Consider the following 19,150-nt stretch of genomic DNA (forward strand, 5'->3'; position numbering starts at 1 on the left):
AGTGAATCCATTCCGGTCACCCCGATCCTTACTCAAGTCGACGACCACGATCAAGTCTACTTAAGTTGAGTTCTACACTTCACCCCAAATACAGTTTCAACTCATCTCATAAATAGCTTACCAAGAACAATCTTCCACCCAACTTTTCTTTCAGATACACCGAGCCCTCAGTTCACTCCCCGTATTTCCTTCTCTTCCACCAAGTCTCTCATCCCTCCGATTTGGGATACTAACATAATTCTCAAAAAGATTTGTTCCAAGGAATCAAGTGATGAAAGTAATCCTCATAGATGTTACTCTATAAATAGATGTCAGAAGTAACCATGATTTAGAATAGTGCATTGAAGAAATATTAAAGTAATGGTATGCTTCCTCTAACTTATTTGTGAGTATCCACTACTCTTCAATTGAATATTATTTCCAACAAAATGGTATCAGAGCCTAAATGATAGCCATGAGCATATTTTTCCATACCTCATCTCGCCAACAAGGAAAATTAGGGCATCCAAATGAAGGCTTTGCTTGAATGTCAAGGCATTTGAGAGATTATGATAGAAGATGTTTCAAGATGATCAAAATCTCACTATGAATGAAAGGACAGTGATTCCTCTACTAAGAAAAAAGAAGACTTTTTTCTTCATCTATCGAGGCCTAGATGAAGATATTTTCCAAAATTCATATAAAAGAAACAAGAAGGTGAAAAGGGTTCTCCTCCGGCCTTTGAAAGAAAAAATAGATGTGAAGATAGATGAGCTCAAGCTTGTGTTGGACTATTACACAAGGATCTTGGTGTTGTAAACCAATTAAGGAGATACATTGAGGAGGAACTTGAAGATAGATGGCGTAAAAGATCATCTTTGGATCCTAAAGTCAACTATGTTGTAGCAACAATAGAAATTTCTAAAGATGTAAAGGATATGAAGTTGGATAAACTTATGGATTCTTTTCAAACCCATAAGAGTAGAATCCAAAAGAGTGCGGACCATTGGGGAAGCTCTACAAAGCAAGTTTTCCATCAATGATAAGAAAGAAGAATCAAAAGGAGAAAGTAGTCAAGGAAGGAGACCATGATCACGTAAGAGTCCATCATGGAAATTTTATTCATGGTTAGACATGGTGGTTACAAGATCAATGAAGAAAGGAACGAAGATATCATAGGAAGAGATCAATGAGATAGAAGTCAAAGCTACGACAAAAGAAAAGTTTAATGTTTTAATTGTAACAAATTTCTCCATTATGGATTTGAAATTTGAATGTTAGCATCATCAATCTAATCAAGTGCAAGAGAAAGCCCACTTTACCAAAAAAACGAAAGAAGAGATATGACACTCTTTTGCTAGAAAAAAAACCCAACTAAATGTCATGGTACCTTAAATCCAGTATGAATAATTATATAGATACAAGGAAATATATATGGAGCTTAATGCGTTGGCAAACAAACATGTTTCATTTGGAGATTCTTCCAAAGCACAAGTAAAGGGTGGTAAGGTTTTCATTCCACTTAGAGATGGAAGCTAATAATTTATCTCCAACATTTGTTACATCCCCAATTTAAAGATACACATCCTTAGTCTTAACCAAGTCAAAGAGAGATAACATAATATGCAAATAAAAAAAATAAAGGTTTGTCTTTAAAAAAAAAAAGTTGATTGCACAAATACCTATCACCAAAAAGTGCATGTTTATGTTGAACGTTAATCATGTTATTGCCAAATGTTAAAATAGGTGGATGCATGATAATACTTTGGTACTTAATATTTGAGCATATAAACTTTTGATGCTTTGAAGCGTTTATCAAGCAACAAGAAGGGAAAGGAGTTGCCTCATATTGAAAATATTTGTGCAGGGTGTGTTTTTTCTAAAAATCTAAGGAAAATCTTTCGAAAGAGTGTCTCAAAGGAGCAAATGATTCTTCGATGAATTCACACCAATATTATATTTATAGGCTAATCACTGTAACATCATTTGGAGGTCGTCTTCTAATGTTTGTACATGATTTTAGCAATAAAATATCGGTGTACTTATTAACAGAGAAGTTGAATACCTTTCATGCATGTAAAGGTTTCAAGGCATTTGTTGAGAACTAAAGTGGATGCACCATCGAGGTCATAATCTAATGCCATGGAGAAGATCTCATATTCATGGAGTTTGAAGAATTTTCAAATTTGATGGCATAAGAAGGCTCTTGGCAGCACCGTACTCTTCTCAACAAAACAAAACAAAGTCACAAAAAAAAAAAAATCAAACTATCCTTGATCTAATTCAAAGCATGTTAAAAACCAAGAATATTCTATAGGAGATTTAGGTTGACATCATTAATTATGCACTTTATTTGCTTAATAGATACACAAATATTGAGATGGACATCTAGAATTACTGAAAATAAAGAAAAAAGCTACCATTTGCAAGAAACTTTGTATAATATATAAAGGGAAAAGAAAGAGAAAATAGATTAAAATGTTATAACCATGTTCAAAGACAATTGATTGACTTCATATATAGAAACTTCGAATTTATTAGACTTGGAGTAAGCGGTACAAAGAGAGCAAGAAAACTTCACTCAATATATTTAAAGATATGTAGCCAACATCTAAATAAGTGGGTACATGGCTTCTTGTTGTTGTTGGAGGGTAAAGCACAAAATATAGAAAATATCATAAACAAAATGATATACCCACTTAGAATTAACACTCATACAACATATTAATTAGAGATTAACTGATCAGTTAATATGAAAAGCAATGTCTAAAGGAATTGCAGATAGTAAAACAAGTATAGAAAGTACGTACCTCATAAAGACCACCTTTTACCGGGACACCTACTCTCTCTTCCTCTAAAGCATACAGTTCATCATATTGATAGCAAGAAGTTGAGCTACCAATCGCCTGAAGTCCACTTGGACCCTCACTACATTCTGCATATTCCTTCCACCAATGTGCAAGTAGTTCTTCCTCTCTCTGTCTCATTTTTTTTTTTTTTTTTTGCAGACATTTCAATGAGAACTTTATGTAAAATAGTAACACTTGTTTTAGAAATAAAAGAAAATTTGCAATTCATGATTACAAGATTATACTGTTTCAGAATTTGTAATAATAAACTTTTTTTTATCAGAGATTTGATATGGAATACTAGAATTCTAAAGCTAAGAGCAATTTAGAAACAAAATGTACCCAATATGGACACCATATGCTGCCAGCTTAGCAAATAATTTGATATGCAAGCATAAAGCATCACCTAAACTTGGCACAAGCTTTCTGACAAATTGAATTATACATATTTAAATAAAATAAAATAAAATAAGACAGTTGTTTATCTACCAATCAAATTTGTTAACATGGGTCTAGCCTATCATTATGCAGAAGACCACATTTAAGGTTGTCTAGGCAACAGTATATCCTATACAGAGAAGGATAACCAGTGAATATGCAGGATTAAATTCTTATAGAACACCTGTCTTGTCATCCTTTGTCAATCCTGACAATGAGAGTTTATAATTTCAGCAGTTTGAAGTGAACTAAGATTGGTGAAAATGATGAATACAATCAACAGAAAATGAAGTCAAAAATCCTCCTGTATCCTTTAAGTGTGAAAAACCTATATGCCATATATCCCAACTGTTACCTTAATAATTTCTTGGTCCATGATAGAAGTATTTGTTCTGTAAGTATCTAAAATTTAGAGTATTTGTTTGCACAAAGAAAACCACATCCCCATGATAGGCTTGTCATTAGAGTATGAAGCTGTAAGAAATTAAACAGGTTGTGATCCTAATAAAGACCTGCAAGAAAGAAGCCTCTAGTGCAAGAGAATCTCTCATACTGAATCGGAAATAATCACTTTTGCCAACAATTTCTGTTCTAGGAATTGAAGCCGCAAGCTCTGTAAAACAAACATAACATATCCATAAGCAGAGTACACATTATATGCAATGTTATCTATATGCAATGACATCATAGCACATTAAATTATTACTTTATGCTAAAACTAGCATAACCTAAAAAATTTGTATGACAAAAAATGATTGTCATTAAAAATAGAATCACACACTGCTGGACTGTTAGAATTGGTCCTTTCTGTCTAGCTTCTATATGACGATCTTAACAAAGTTCTCTGTTTTCTTCTTCTGAGTGAACTATTTTGCAAGTGAACTACTTAGCAGTAATTAAATTATTAATTATGTACACTCTTTGTTTCTAATGAAACATTGAAATAATTTGAGATCGAACGCAAAGGTTCAAAAAGTAAACAATGGTAAACATTTCAAATCCTTTGAATATTTAAACATAAAGAGTGGATAACCAGCTATACATAGTGATATTTATGCAACTACTTTGCATTTATCTGTCAATATTTCTTCATTTATATATAGAGTAGGCTTCTGCTGCACCTTTCTTCAAATTAATAAACAAAAAAGAGTTCAAATGTGTATGCGCATAAAAGCCAAAATCCTGATAAATTTTTGGTGAACTTAGTTTCGTTGGAAATGAAATACAGCAACCAACCCTTTTCTGCAAGAGGCACTTTGCAGAAGTACCAACGGACATCATCCCCATCAGAAGGGCTCTTCGTGAGTGCAAGATACTTCTGGTGGCCCTTGCACTGTTCAATTGCATCCTCCAATTTGGCAATGTTTGATGGAGTATTTTTCAACAAATCAGGTGAAATCTCCTCAACCGGATTATAACCAGAAATATCCGAGAACAAAGGCATATCTTCACCGGCACTTTCTAGAACGTTAGTTACTTCAGCATTTGCCATTACCAAATATTAAGCAACTTTTAGGCAAATGCCTGAAATTAAGCTGGCCTCCTGTAATCAGGTAGAAAAAGAGAAGGAAAGAAAGCATATCAGTTATGACTTGGCATCGAACCTCAGGAGCTAACAAGCAACAGAAAACAACAAACATAAAATTATTCCCAGATTTAATTAAGAAAACTAAACAAAATGAACTAAACCAAATCCTCAGTCAAGTAAACATTGTCTACACCGATACAGCAAAAAAGAGTGGCACCTTTCTGAATTCCAGTGAGAAATGGAGAGAATTACTATAAAGGCAACGACAACCGTGACATCGAAATGAAGACCGCTACCATAGACTTGTCCAACGGCAAAAAAAAAAAAACCTGGCACGAACTCCATGCGAAGGAAATCTTCCATGGCAAGCTTAACACCAACGGAATTGAAGGGACACCGTTTCGCAAAATTTCGATCGATCAAGACAAGAAAATCGCAAAGAAAAATAAAAAGACATGAAAAGAGAAAAGCTTACGGCCGGATCACGCAACCTCGAAACTGATGGCAGTGAGATTAAGAAGATGTCGACGCGTGTGAGAGGAGAAGGCGTCGGTGTACTAGGGCCTGTAGCAAGGGGAAGAGAAGGAAGAAGCAGCGGAGCCAATGGGCGTGGGCGTGGGCGTGGGCGTGGGCGGGCGTGGTGGCGTGGATTTGAGAAGAAGGCTGAGGTGATGAAGGGAATAAGCAGGCAGTTACGGCCCAGCAATAGCTTCACCTGTTCATTAAATGCATTGATTTCTTTACGGTTTTTTTATTAATCACCTACCATCGAATTTAAAATTTTCATTCAATTATTTTAAAATTCATTTTTTTAGAAAAATATCTATTATTTAAATTAATTTGGCTCAATTTTAATTTTAAAATTTCTAATCCAATTAAATCGATTAAATCGGTCCTTAAATCTATATAGTGAAAAATTCTAACGATTAGGAAATTAAAATAGGATAAAATGTATCATTATTAAAAAGTTTGATTAATTCAATTTAAAATTAAATTAATTAATATTTTACTAATTCAATTTATTTGATTTTTATTGAAATGAGTAAAGTAGAAAAAAATCCCCAATCATAACTTGGATTTTACACACAATCCCCACTCATAAAAACCTTTGTTTCCACTCTCCGTATGTAAAGTCTTATTTCTTTCAATTCCCTCATGTAAATATTATTACCTAATTGTCCCTCAGATTTTTTAGGTACAAAAGGTCTAAAAATGAGTATAATTCCTCTTAAAGTCAGCACTTTACAATATAATCAAGTATATTTTCTATTAAATTGAGCATAGTTTTTTCCCTATTTTAATATAATTCCTCCTAAATTCAATAATATTTAAAGAAAATCTAGTAAATTTTTTATCCAATTAAGTATCGTTTAAAGAAAATCTATTATATTTTCTATCCAATTGAGTATCATTTAAAGAAAATCTAGTATATTCAAGTATATTTTATATTAAAATTGTCCTTCATATTTTTAGGTATAAATAGTCTAAAAATAAGTATAATTCTTATTAAATTCAACACTTTAAACTAGAATCGAGTATAATTTCTATTAAATTGAGTATGATTTTTTTCCTACTTAATATAATTTTTCCTAAATTTAACATTATTTAAAGAAAATCTAGTATATTTCTCATCCAATTGAGTATCATTTAAAGAAAATCTAGTATATTTTCCATCCAATTGAAGTGGAAAAAGAATCGTGCTCAATTTGATAGAAAATATACTAGATTCTATTTAATGTACTGAATTTGAGAGGAATTATATTCTTTTTTAGACTTTTTATACTTAAAATATCAGGGACAATTAGGTAAGTATATTTGACTAGAGAGTGAAAACAAAAATTTGTTCCAATGGGGACTGCATGCAAAATTGTGTTTTTCAATAGGGACTGCATGCAATCCCTATTGGTAAACAAATCTTTGCATGCAATCCCCATCCATGAAAATATTTGTTTTCACTCCCCAGCTAAACATATTTATCTAATTGTTCATGATATTTTTAAGTACAAAAAATCTAAAAATCAGTATAAATTCTCTTAAATTCAGTATATTAAATTAGAATCTAATATATTTTCTATCAAATTGAGCACGATTATTTTTTCACCTCAAAATATACTCAATTTTAGTTTAATGTGTTGAATTTAATAGAAATTATACTCATTTTTAGACTATTTGTACAAAAAAATATGAGGGTTAATTTCGATAGAAAATATACTCAATCCTAGTATAGAGTGTTGGATTCTAGTGTAAAGTGCTGTATTTAACAGGAATTATACTTGTTTTTAGACTTTTTATACCTAAAAAATAAGAAGGACAATTTTGATAAAAAAATATACTCGATTTTAATATAAAGTGCTGACTTTATGAAGAATTATATTAGTTTTTGGACATTTTGTATTCAATTTTGGACTTTTTGTACCTAAAAAATCTGAGGGACAATTTAGGTAACAATATTTACATGAGGAAATTGAAACAAGTAATATTTTGCATGCAGAGAGTGAAAACAAATTTTTTTAGACATGGGGATTATATGCAAAGTTAACATTGTGATTAGGGATTTTTCTCTAATTTACCGTATATAAATGAGAGAAAAGAGGGAAAATTTTAATTTAATTTGAGTGAAAAGAAAAGGAAATTAAATTATTACAACGTAGAGCAAAGAAAATAAAAAAAATAAAACAGAAAAGAAATGTGCCATTTGGTTATTTTTCAAATTTTGATACGTCTTTTGTAATGGCAACAACGAATACGTTCATCTCCAAATACTTCAGTTAATCCGTCTCAGTCCCCGTCGCCCAATCAATTCATTAGCCATCTTCTCAGTCATCTCATCATCCATTCCAACCCCAACGCCACTTGCCCTCTCCTTTCGGCCCCTTTCCCTTCCTCTCCCTAAACCATACTCCTCCTCCCTTTCGCGCATTGCAGCACAACTGAGTCCCTCCGCTCCAACTCCGCCCAAAACCCTAACCCTTCAATCAGGGATACCTGAAACCCTAACCTTTCCTATCCCCTCCATTCTTGCGGCGGAATCTTTGCTCCGGTCCTACTAGGGCGCTAGCAATATTTCTTACTCTACCGCCTGCAAGTAATTCCAAGATGGATGGGGGCGGAGCGACGCTCGTCTCTCACTCGCCCGAAGATGTTTTTCGAGACTTCAGAGGCCGCCGCGCCGGCATGATCAAGGCTCTCACTACTGGTCTCATTCCTCTGGCTGTCTCCAGTCATTAAGCCTATTTATGTTTTTCTTTCTGTGTGGTGCTTTCTAATCGCATTTTGGTTCTACTGGTTGGTGTGGCACAGAGGTCGAGAAATTCTACCATCTGTGTGATCCTGGTAAGATTAAATTTTAGCTTGTTAGTCTTTCGGTTTCATAGATGCCATATTTTTGTAGCTCTTGATGCTTCGAAGGCCTTTCTTCCTTGCTAGAAATCTTCGATGCTTACTTTCTTCGGGTTAATCTGTGAAACCAATTATTCATTATAGTATCGGATTTTATGAGACGAACATCTTATTTCGGATGTTGAAGCCTTTGTAGAATGCAGCTTTGTTGGCGTCACCCTGTCTGCTTGGACATAGTTAGTTGACTGTGTCATCTAGTTTTCGTGTCTGACTATATGTTACCCATTATTCTTTTATTGTCTTGTTGATTTTTTTCTTGACTATTTCACCCAAGTAATTTGATATACCTCTTTCTGGTTCAACGCTGTGCGAGTGTCTGCGAAACCTTTTGTTCAATATCCTCCTTATCTGATGAAAAATAGTTGGTGTTTGAAAGCTTGTAGACGTATGCTTCTGCCTGTGTATCATCCTTCCAAAGAACATTGTGAGGGTAGCCAAATAAGGATTTGAAAAATATCTCTACGGAGCTGCAAGCACTAAGTAGATACTAGCTTTGTGTTACCAGACTATTTGTTTGACAGCTTGATCATTTATCAGTCTATATAAGATAATACTTGTGTGGGCTAGTTATTCATTAGGTTGACAAAGTATGAATACATAGAGATTGTTAAATGTCATTTCTCATTATATGGAAAATTTTGCAGAAAAAGAGAACTTGTCTCTTTATGGATTTCCTAATGAGACATGGGAAGTAAACTTGCCAGCTGAAGAAGTGCCACCAGAACTCCCTGAACCAGCCCTTGGAATCAACTTTGCTCGGGATGGAATGACTGAAAACGATTGGCTGGCTCTAGTAGCAATCCATAGTGATTCGTGGTTACTTGCTGTTGCCTTCTATTTTAGTGCACGTTTTGGCTTTGACAAAGAGTCAAGGTAACTGAATGCCACTAGATGCTTTGATTCTTCTTCATTTCTCTTGAGAGCAAATATATGTTATTCTTTATTTATTCTTATAAATTCATCAAAGGATTTCTGATATATTTTATGTCTTTTTATAGATGATAAGTATGTCAATAATGACTTCAGTTATGCTTCTGATCATTTTATTGATTCTCCTCAAATGATAAGTATGTCAATAATGACTTCAGTTATTCTTGGAGAATGACAATTCTTAAATTTTTATGGATTTTTTTTGTTGTTGCTTTATAATATGTGTTTGTGCTGGTAGTGTTGCTGGCTGCAATTGTTTGTTTCAGCTTGAAGGCATAGTTGTCATGAACTTACTGATAAATATTTCTACAAAAACATTCATACACTGAACTTGCTGGTAAATATTGATAATATGAGTCATGGCTTGTTTCAATTGTGTGTAAATATTTACTACTTACTGGTAGTCATATACCATTGCTTGTAGCTACCTATTCAGGATGTCCTTCGAACTTCTTAATTATCTGGATTAAGGATTCAATCCCATTTGCCACTTGTATTCAGCAAATGTGAGCCTGCAAATTAATTTTTAATGTGACATAGTATTGTTCTGGAATGACCAAGCAAAAGGATATGAACTATTCACATGCCATAACAATTGGGATATGCCTTAACTCAATGCCTGCAGATGGTAGTTGGAAGAATAATCAGTGGTTAATCTGGACATGTTATGTTAACTAGAAACTCAATCTTCAAGCTACAAAGGGAGTGTTGGTGAAGAGACTTGAATTTGGTTGAGATCCAGATCCATTGACTCACAGTCTAGCCACTTTACATTGAAACTGTTGCTGCTTCCAGAAATTTGTTTTATCAAACATGTCTCTATTGCGTGTTTCATGTAAAATGAAAGAGGTTATGAATGGTAATGCATAATGTCTACACTATTCCAAGGTCCACTTTTCAAACAAATATTTTACCTGACTTGGTTTACCATGCGGCTATTTGACACTGCAGAAGACGACTTTTCAACATGATCAACAATCTCCCTACTATATATGAAGTTGTAACAGGGTTGGCCAAGAAGCAGGTAAAGGAGAAAACCCCTAATAGAAGCAATAAGAACAAGTCAAGCTCTAAGGTGGAATAATCCTCCCATGTTCTCTGTATTTTATTTCTTGCGGTTACCAATTTTAGCCATCTATTAGTGTTATATTTCTCAGAGGTCCAGTGAAGCAGAGGTTCGCAAGTCACTACCATCTATGCCTCCTTACAAAGATGATGAAGACGATATCAGGGAGGGTCATGAAGACTTCGAGGAGCATGATAACACTTTATGTGGTGCATGTGGTGAAAATTATGGTAACGACGAGTTCTGGATATGCTGCGACATTTGTGAACAGTGGTTTCACGGGAAGTGTGTCAAGATCACACCTGCTCGTGCGGAGCACATCAAGCAGTACAAATGCCCAAGCTGCAGCAACAGTAAGAGGATTAGAGCATGAGACAACGTGCAGTTTCTGATGGTTTCTAACACCGAGAAATCACTTTAGATTCTAGACTAAACCCTTTTCTGTGTTGAGCTTGATGTCGATCGCTCTTCTCGCTCAAGCTTTGTACTTGTTTGTATTAGGTGGCTAGATATATCTAATTTGGATGATCAGAAGAAAGATTTCTCTTGCATTTAATCTTGAATTTAATTGTCTTATTTTTGTTTCCTACGCCATGTAAAAAGATTAATCATCTTGTAGTTTACACAATAATCCGGAATTTGGCAGCGGGCCTCAATTGAGCTGTTCAAACTTACCATTTTCACGGAGAGCGAGAATTATAAAATAACTTGTAAATTTAATTAGTTTAGTGTTACCTAGTAAATTAAATTAATCGATATAATTTTTAAATTCAGTTTGATTTATTTAGAAATTATTTTTTTTAAAAAAAAAGTTAATTTAATTAGTTTAGTGTTACCTAGTAGGAATGGATGAGTAAAAATTTAATTAAATTAAATTAATCTAACTAATTTTTAAATTCAGTTTGATTTATTTGAAAATTATATATTTTTTAAAAATGGTTAATTTGATTTGTTTCGGGTTTTAAATGTATTATTCGACTGAATTTTTATATTAAATTAAAAATTTAAACTTTATTTTTAATTTTATTAAAAAAATAATTTTTTAAATAAATTCAGTTAAAAATTAAATTAATTGATATTTTATTAATTTTATTTATTTATTTTAAAATTTAATCGGTTTAATTTATTTGAAAAAAATCTTCTCAATTCAGTTTTAACTCAATACTTAAATCTAGTGTTCTGACTAGAATTATTATTGCAAATTTAAGGTGGCGTTTGGTTTATGAATTTGGGAATGAGGGAATGGATTCATTTTTAAACCTTATATTTGATTGATGTAAATGGAATCAAGATTTTGAAATGAAATTCAAAAATTTAGGTATGAATAAAACTCACCCTCTCCCTTGGGTTTTGATGGAATAGAAATATTAATTAAGTTTTTGACAAAAATATCCTTAGTATATTTGTTCAATTTTTCTTTCATTTCACACTCTCTCATCATATTTTCTCTCTCCTAATTCTATTATCACACTTTTTCTCTCCTCATTCTCTCTTATCACACATTCTCTATTATTTTCTCTCTATATTCTCTCCCATCACACACTCTCTCCTCATTTTATCTCTCTTCATTCTCTTCCATCACACTTTCTCTCTCATTATATACTCTCCTCATTTTTTCATCATACTTTCTCTCTCCTCAATCTCTCTTACCAAACACTCTCTCCTCATTTTCTCTCAGTACACTCTCTCTCCTCAATATTTCATTCTCTCTCATCACACTTTCTCTCTCTTTATTTTTTCTCATCACTCTTTCTCTCTCATCATACTTTCTGTCTCCTCAATATTTCATTTTCTCTCATCATACTTTCTCTCTCTTCATTTTTTCTCATCGCTCTCTCTCTCAGCACACACTCTCTCATCATACTTTCTCTCTCATCATACTTTCTCTCTCCTCAATATTTCATTTTCTCTCATCATACTTTCTCTCTCTTCATTTTTTCCCATCACTCTTTCTCTCTCTCAGCACACTTCCTCTTTCCTCAATATTTCATTTTCTCTTATCATACTTTCACTACAAGAATTCAGACTTTTAGCGACGCATAGCATGGTTAACGTCGCAAAATATGACCTTTTAGTGATGCGTGTAATGTTTCGCGTCGCTAAAAGATAGAACATTAGGAGAGAAATTTTTCACATTTATTTTGTATCATTTAGCGACGCATTAAACAATATGCGTCGTCAAATGAAGGCCTTTGGCGACACACATATCACTCTACGTCGCTAAAAGATAGTGCAAATTTTACCTGGATCATTTGGCGACGCGACATAGAAATCACGTCGTCAAATGTGACACTATGGCGACGCATTCTGCACTCAACGTCACTAATAGTATTGAAAATTTTTCCTACCTCAAATTGTGGTTATTTGGCGACGTAGATACATTAGCCGTCGCTAAAATAAAATTCGAGATTAAAAATTTTCCAAAAAAATTATAAATTATAAATAAAAATAAATATCATTTGAAAACGCATTAGATAATTAATATTTTATTTTATTTTAATAAATTAACGGTTCGTATTCTCTTTTAACAAAATTATAAATCAAAATAAATATCATTTAAAAATAAATCAAATAAATTATTAAATAATTAATATTTTAATTTATTTTAATAAATTAACAGTTCGTATTCTTTTTTAACAAAATTATCAATCAAAATAAATATCATTTAAAAATAAATCAAACAAATTATTCAATAATTACTATTTAAATTTATTTTAATAAACTAACAGTTCGTATTCTTTTTAACAAAATTATCAATCAAATTAAATATCATTTGATACAAATCAAACAAATTATTAAATAATTATTATTATTTTTTATTTTAATGCATTAAAACCCTACCTTTTTGTTCACGCTAAACCGATTTCACAAAACGCCTTTTCGCCTTCGTGCTCGCCGAGTCGCCGAGGATCTCCTGCTCCCTCTCAACAGGTAAGCCTTCTCGCCTGCCGATTTCTTTGTTATTGCTTCTCACCATTGCCGCGATTTCTTCTCCCCTGTTCATGATACTCCATGGCGTCCCTAGCTTCTCTGTCGCGATTTTTCTCTCCTGTGCATCTTGCTCGCCGAGTCGCCAAGGATCTCCTGCTCCCTCTCAACAGGTAAGCCTTCTCGCCTGCCGATTTCTTTGTTATTGCTTCTCACCATTGCCGCAATTTCTTCTCCCCTGTTCATGATACTCCATGGCGTCCCTAGCTTCTCTGCAATTCTAAGACATCCAATATGTCATGATAAAGTAAGCTCAGACCTATGCTCCATTTATTCTTGTCCTTTCTTTTCTTTTGCTTTTAATCGATTCTGAACAGTGATTCTAATCTATTGTTGTTTTTCAACCAGAAAAGAATATGCGTCTGTTCCAATCTTTTAAGCTTTTATAGATTTAAACTTAAATGGTTAATTTGTCAACCTATTTGGAAGCTGAGTCAACCGATCCTTTAAGCTTTTCATTATGTTTGATATTATTTTATCAAAAATTGTTATAGAAAGTAATATTCTTTTATAGGATTTTCTCTTTAATAAATTTTATTTAATTTATGCTTTAATAAACATGTTTGTGTACAGATTAGATGTTACCCGCATCTATGAATTTTTTTGGCAGAACAAATTTAAATATGAAAAGAAGAACTTGGTGATGGCGGAGGTAGAGCGGCTTGCCATGAGAGCTATTCGAGAAGGAAGGTGTAAGATGAGGAGGCATTGGAAACAACTCGGGGGATTTGGAAATAAAGATTCACCAAAAAGGAAGCCGTACAAGGGAGTAAGCCAAGATGATTGAGATTTTCTTTGTAATTATTTTGGCACAAAAAAACAAATGGTTAGTAATAGTTAAATTTAGTTGATAAATATTTTTTTATTGTTACTTGCACTAATATTATCTTTTTTTATAGGAAATATCTGAAAAGAATACTAATAATCGGTTTAATAGGCCACTTGAAGGTGCACATGGATCGAAAACTTTGGTTCAACATTATCACACAGCTGTAAGTTTTATTTGAAAATAAAATTTCTTATCATAATTTATATGATAATAAATTGTTTCATTTTTTAAGGCTGATCCTGTGACGGGAGAGCTTCCTAGTGTGATTGACACATTCGAGAAATTTTTTCATAAAGGAGGACAATGGAAGAATGATTGGGCTGCACAAAAACATGTAAGTATTTAATACATTCGAGTTGAAGCTATATTTAGATATCCTCTCTGATTATTATTATTACTTAGTGCAACTCAAGTAGATGATACATCGTAATTAACACATATACTGAAGTACATGATGATTATGAAAAATTTGCAACTATGCAGAAAACAATCGATGAACAGAATCTGACTATACATGAGCAGGATCAAAAATTTGAAGCATTATTGCACCAACTTCAACAGGTCATCCTGGCTTCTCATTCCAGCCTCCACCAACATGCTCTTCAATTCGACCTCCTCCACCACCTCCCCCGCCTCCATCATCGACTATGTAGTTATTTATTTTGCAACATTATGTAATGTGCATTTCGCTATTTATATGTTCTTTTGGATAATATTTGACAGCCAGTTGTGTTCATGTTTTAAAAATATTTGACTAATTAATAGTAAATTGCACTTTTATGATGTATTTTAGACACATTATAATGTTGTGACTGAATGAGCAATATATTTTGTAATGCATAGACTGCGTCACAAATAATGAAAGAAAAAAATATAGCAAAAATACATTTCGCGACGCATTTTATGTGTCGTGACATGTTAGAACCTATTCGCGACGCATAAAAGAAGGTGTCGCCAATATTAGCGTTGTGAAATGACATCACCTTTGGCAACGTCATTTGGCGACGTAATAAAAGAAGGTGTCGCCAATACTTGCGTTGCGAAATGTTGTAACCTTTGGCGACGTGTACCTTAATGCGTCGCCAAAGATCATATTGACATTTGCATACGAACCAATTGCGACGCATGCTGGCGACGCATGTTTGCGTCGCAAAATGTTTTGCGACGCATTTTATGTACATATGGTGACGTGAAAATACGTAGTTAAAAGTCCGAATTCTTGTAGTGTTTCTCTCTCTTCATTTTTTCCCATCGTTCTCTCTCTCAGTGCACTTTCTTTTTCATCATACTTTTTCTCTTCTCAATCTCTCATATCATGCACTCTCTCCTTATTTTCTCTGATCATAGTTTCTCTCTATTCATTTTTTGCCATAACACTTTCTCTCTCATCATTCTCTCTCATCATATGTTTCTCTTACATTCAACTTTCTCTCTCATCTAATTTTTTTCTTATTTTCCTCTAAGGGTAAAAAAGAAAATTTAGATTCATTCCGATTGAAAATATTTAACTAATCAAATATTATTTTTAAGAATGATACCCAAGCTCATACTCATTCTCATTCCATAATACTATGATACTCATTCTCATTCTGATTCCTAGGAGAGAACCAAACGCCACCTAAATACTCAATTACATGGAGATACAGGTGACAATCAAATTACAAATGGACTATATTAGATAACTTATTTCGTTAAGTATTCACTTAATTAAATGAGTCAGCATAATAATACTTAAAATCTTAAATATAAATTAATATATTAATTATTTTAATTATATCAAATACTAAAACATAATTTATATTATTTTAATTTGTGTTTTTATATTGCATATGTATATAAATTAACGATAATTCTTGTTGGTCAGAATCTGGCCAGCTAGAATTTTTTATCCTCCATATTGTACACATATGATATTACTAAAATACCCATATATATACTTGCATGTATTGATTCTAGCTGGCCAGATTCTGACCATTTAGTATTACCCATAAATTAATTAATATAAAAAATTAAATATTTCTATATTCATAAATAATTGGATAATTTACCAAAAGACATCTATATTTCCGAATTAATCAAAGAGACGTGCTATTTTAATATTTCTCAAAAGACACATTTAATTTTATACTCTTTTTATTTTATCCTTCCTATTAAATCTCACTTTTTCTCCTCCCCTCTCTCTCTCTCGTGCATTTTTCTTTCCTCTCCTCTCCCTTTCTACATGCATACATAAATATCAAATTCATATTAAACCTAATATATGTCTATATCTGTCACGCCCCAGAGGAATCCCTCCCAGACAAAAATTTGACAATATTTCTCCTGTACGGAGGATAATCTGAAGCATTACTACATACAAAATATACATCAGCCACATACGGCTGAAATATATACACAATAGAAACAACATAACCACGCAATCTAATATATTCAGCCTACCCGGCTGGACAACAAAAAATAAACACAACCACGCAGTTTAATAAGCCTACACGGCTGAAAGTAAACACACAACAACGTAAACGCAGCGGAAAACACATAACAATATGAACATAAGATCAACAACGACACTAACAAAAATACCTGTAACCACCAGGCTAAACTCCAAAAATCCACAGTGACTTGTTCAAAAGCAAAATGCGCAAAATTTACATGTCACCCAAATAGTAACAAAATCAAAAAAGAAAACTATCCTCGAGTGTGACGTGGGACTGACAACCAGGACTCTCCAAGCACCCATGACTCATCTACTTGTTACCTGGCGAAAAAAAAATCATTTTGTGGGGTGGTGAGTATTGGAACTCAGCGAGTATAGAAAAGTAGTGCATGAACATAAAATACAACTAGAAAGTGAGCCAAGAGTATACAGTCTCATACGAGGAAATAGCAGAAAATAGAATCAAAATAAATGCTCATACTTGAAACCATATCCTAGGCTAGGTATAGTAGGTCAGAACTGGTACTAATCTGCTATAGTACTGCTCATAACTACAGAGGTAATAAGCAAGGTATATATAAATTTCCAATGACTAAACATCTACCATGATAGCATATCTCAACATAAGTAAGCATATCAGCATATGTGAACAACAGTGGTAAGTAAGCAATAACAGCATATATAAACAGCAACCAAAACAAATATAATAACAGCGTATGCACGGATGGTCACTCCCGCCCACCTCTCTGCACCATAACCCTTGTATGGTCGAGAGGCCGGGTCAGTGACAGATTGTACACCACTCCAGCTACCACTCTCACGAGTGGACAGTTGCATAGTAGCTAACTAGCTACATCTGCGACGGGGGTCCCTGCTGCTCGTAACTCCAGCTACCACTACCCATGAGTGGCCGAGTGCGGCACGACAGGACAAGCGGCATCAACTCCAGCAACCACTCTCTCGAGTGGCCAAGGATGCGGCCCTGGTCAACGACTCTCTCGACCGCAAGGGAGAATTGGTCGTTGACATGCATGTCATGACATGATGCGCCAAATGCAACAATCATCATACAAATATAAGCAAAAATTAGGTATGCTACATGAAACCAACATGCTCAATATAGTACGTAATTAAACAACAATCAAAGCATACAAACATGGTATCTAGCATCTACTACTGATCATGGACAACAACAAGAGACTGTATAGATATGGAAACAAATTTCTCAAAGATCGTGTGGAAGTATCAAGCGTAGGAAAATAAGAGTGAAGTCAAGGTAAAAATAATTTCTTATCCAAAATAGTTCATGCACCAAGGTTAAAGTACTAAAAGAAACAAAGCAAGAAGTACCCGCCTTTACTTGTCGATCGTGTTAGGTTATCTCCACTTTGGAACACTTGGCTCGTAGCAGTGTCCTGCAACAAATCATATGATTACAACCAAAACCCCTCATACCTCAACTTGTTACCTAAACCCAATTCAAGCAGAAAACCCTAATTGAACCAAACCAACCTAGAAAACCAATACTGAATCCATCCATATGAATCTAAATCATCATGGAGAAACTAGACTTCTAGTAAGAGGAATCACAACTAATCAATTCAATTCATCCATTCCATGACGACAAGAGAGTAAAGCATCTTTGTCAAAGTTTAACACTCCATCGCTCTGTTCAAACCTTCAAAACCAGGAGGAAGAAGAAAAACATCATCCAAACTAGCCGTATCTACTAAGAACTTGGACCAAAATTCTGAAATTCAATAAGCAGAAAAGAACAGCACTGTCAAGAGATTCTGTCCAGAAAACTTGATTCCTAAAGACGAACAGAGCAACATTTCGATCAAACCTCATTCTATCCACATCTAAGAACCCGATCCAAAACTCTCAGGAAAAACCAAATCGAAGCAAGAACATCAAAGAAAGAAATCGAATCACCTCACGTTCAACCAATCAACATCACACTGAAACCATGCAATCCACAAAGAAAATCCGATTAAACTTCTCGCGATAAAACAAAAAATCAAGCACACTTTCGAGTAAAACTAGGAACAACATCTGAATCCCTAGAAACGCTCATCCATACCTACAAAAGGGGAAACTACCTACGAGATCAGCTAGGGCACAACACGGAGAGAAGAGGATCGGTGGTGGCACAGAGAGGATCGGCCAATTCGGGGCAGCATCTCGCTGGATCGAGAGAAAGTCTCGGCCAACAGTCGGACAACAGCACAGGCAGTCGTGGTTGGAGCTGTAGCGCACAAATGCAACGACGAGGGAAGAAGCTAGGGCTCGGATTTCCCACTCTTTCGCCAAAGATCGGGCTGTGCAGAGCAGAGGCCTGAGGAGAGGTGTACCTGGCGGAGTTGTGTGGTGCTCGTGCGAGGAGAGCTGACGGCCGTGGCTCGAGGGAGAAGAAGTTGTCGGTTGTGGGTTGCTCGGGCGAGGAGGACAAGGAGGCGTCGTCGTGTGAGGCCTTGGGGGAGAAGAGAAACGATGAAGGAGGAGGAGAAAGGGGAATCGGGTAAGGGAGGTGTCGGCGTGGGTTTTAGGGCACTCGGGTGAGGAAATAAAAGTGAGGGTTTATAAACCTAGGTATATTTGATTAAGCCCTAGATTAGTTTCTCAATCAACTCCATCTACGAATATTCCAAACAGACTTTTTCTCGAGCCCATAAATACATTCTCTCAAAATACGTCATACGAGCTCCGA

The 19,150-nt window shown here is 34.3% G+C and overlaps 2 protein-coding genes and 1 long non-coding RNA gene across 7 annotated transcripts in view; 2 read left to right on the top strand and 1 right to left on the bottom strand.

The window, feature by feature from the left end:
• Window positions 1-5,474, bottom strand: part of LOC122047352 (phospholipase SGR2-like) — a 66,731-nt gene extending 61,257 nt beyond the window's left edge. For 3 of the 4 annotated variants that reach the window (XM_042608556.1, XM_042608554.1, XM_042608555.1), the window contains exons 1-4: window positions 5,270-5,473; window positions 4,503-4,809; window positions 3,779-3,879; window positions 2,790-2,957 (exon numbers count right to left, since the gene is read on the bottom strand). In XM_042608556.1, the coding sequence (XP_042464490.1) occupies window positions 2,790-2,957; window positions 3,779-3,879; window positions 4,503-4,758 (525 nt within the window). In that variant the 5' untranslated portion in view covers window positions 4,759-4,809; window positions 5,270-5,473. Of the gene's footprint in view, window positions 1-2,789; window positions 2,958-3,778; window positions 3,880-4,502; window positions 4,810-5,269 lie in introns of all 4 variants that reach the window. The other variant, XM_042608557.1, reaches the window with a different exon arrangement.
• A 2,083-nt stretch (window positions 5,475-7,557) lies between these two features.
• LOC122047354 (PHD finger protein ALFIN-LIKE 8-like) lies at window positions 7,558-10,776 on the top strand. 2 transcript variants are annotated; one of them, XM_042608569.1, is made up of 5 exons: window positions 7,558-7,990; window positions 8,095-8,127; window positions 8,838-9,066; window positions 10,075-10,198; window positions 10,266-10,776. In XM_042608569.1, exons 1-5 carry the CDS (start codon window positions 7,891-7,893, stop codon window positions 10,560-10,562), a joined length of 783 nt encoding a protein of 260 aa, XP_042464503.1. In that variant the 5' UTR covers window positions 7,558-7,890; the 3' UTR covers window positions 10,563-10,776. The 2 variants fall into 2 exon arrangements, with proteins under 2 accessions (XP_042464503.1, XP_042464504.1); XM_042608570.1 differs by having other exon boundaries at window positions 7,560-7,990; window positions 10,281-10,776.
• Window positions 10,777-13,818: 3,042 nt separating this feature from the next.
• On the top strand, window positions 13,819-14,262 carry LOC122049570. The gene is made up of 3 exons (XR_006130989.1): window positions 13,819-14,003; window positions 14,077-14,169; window positions 14,239-14,262. It is a non-coding gene; the product is annotated as an uncharacterized LOC122049570 (long non-coding RNA).
• Window positions 14,263-19,150: the final 4,888 nt, after the last annotated feature.

Source organism: Zingiber officinale, chromosome 2B (genome assembly GCF_018446385.1).
Source record: "Zingiber officinale cultivar Zhangliang chromosome 2B, Zo_v1.1, whole genome shotgun sequence".
In the NCBI taxonomy this organism is placed as follows: Eukaryota; Viridiplantae; Streptophyta; class Magnoliopsida; order Zingiberales; family Zingiberaceae; genus Zingiber; species Zingiber officinale.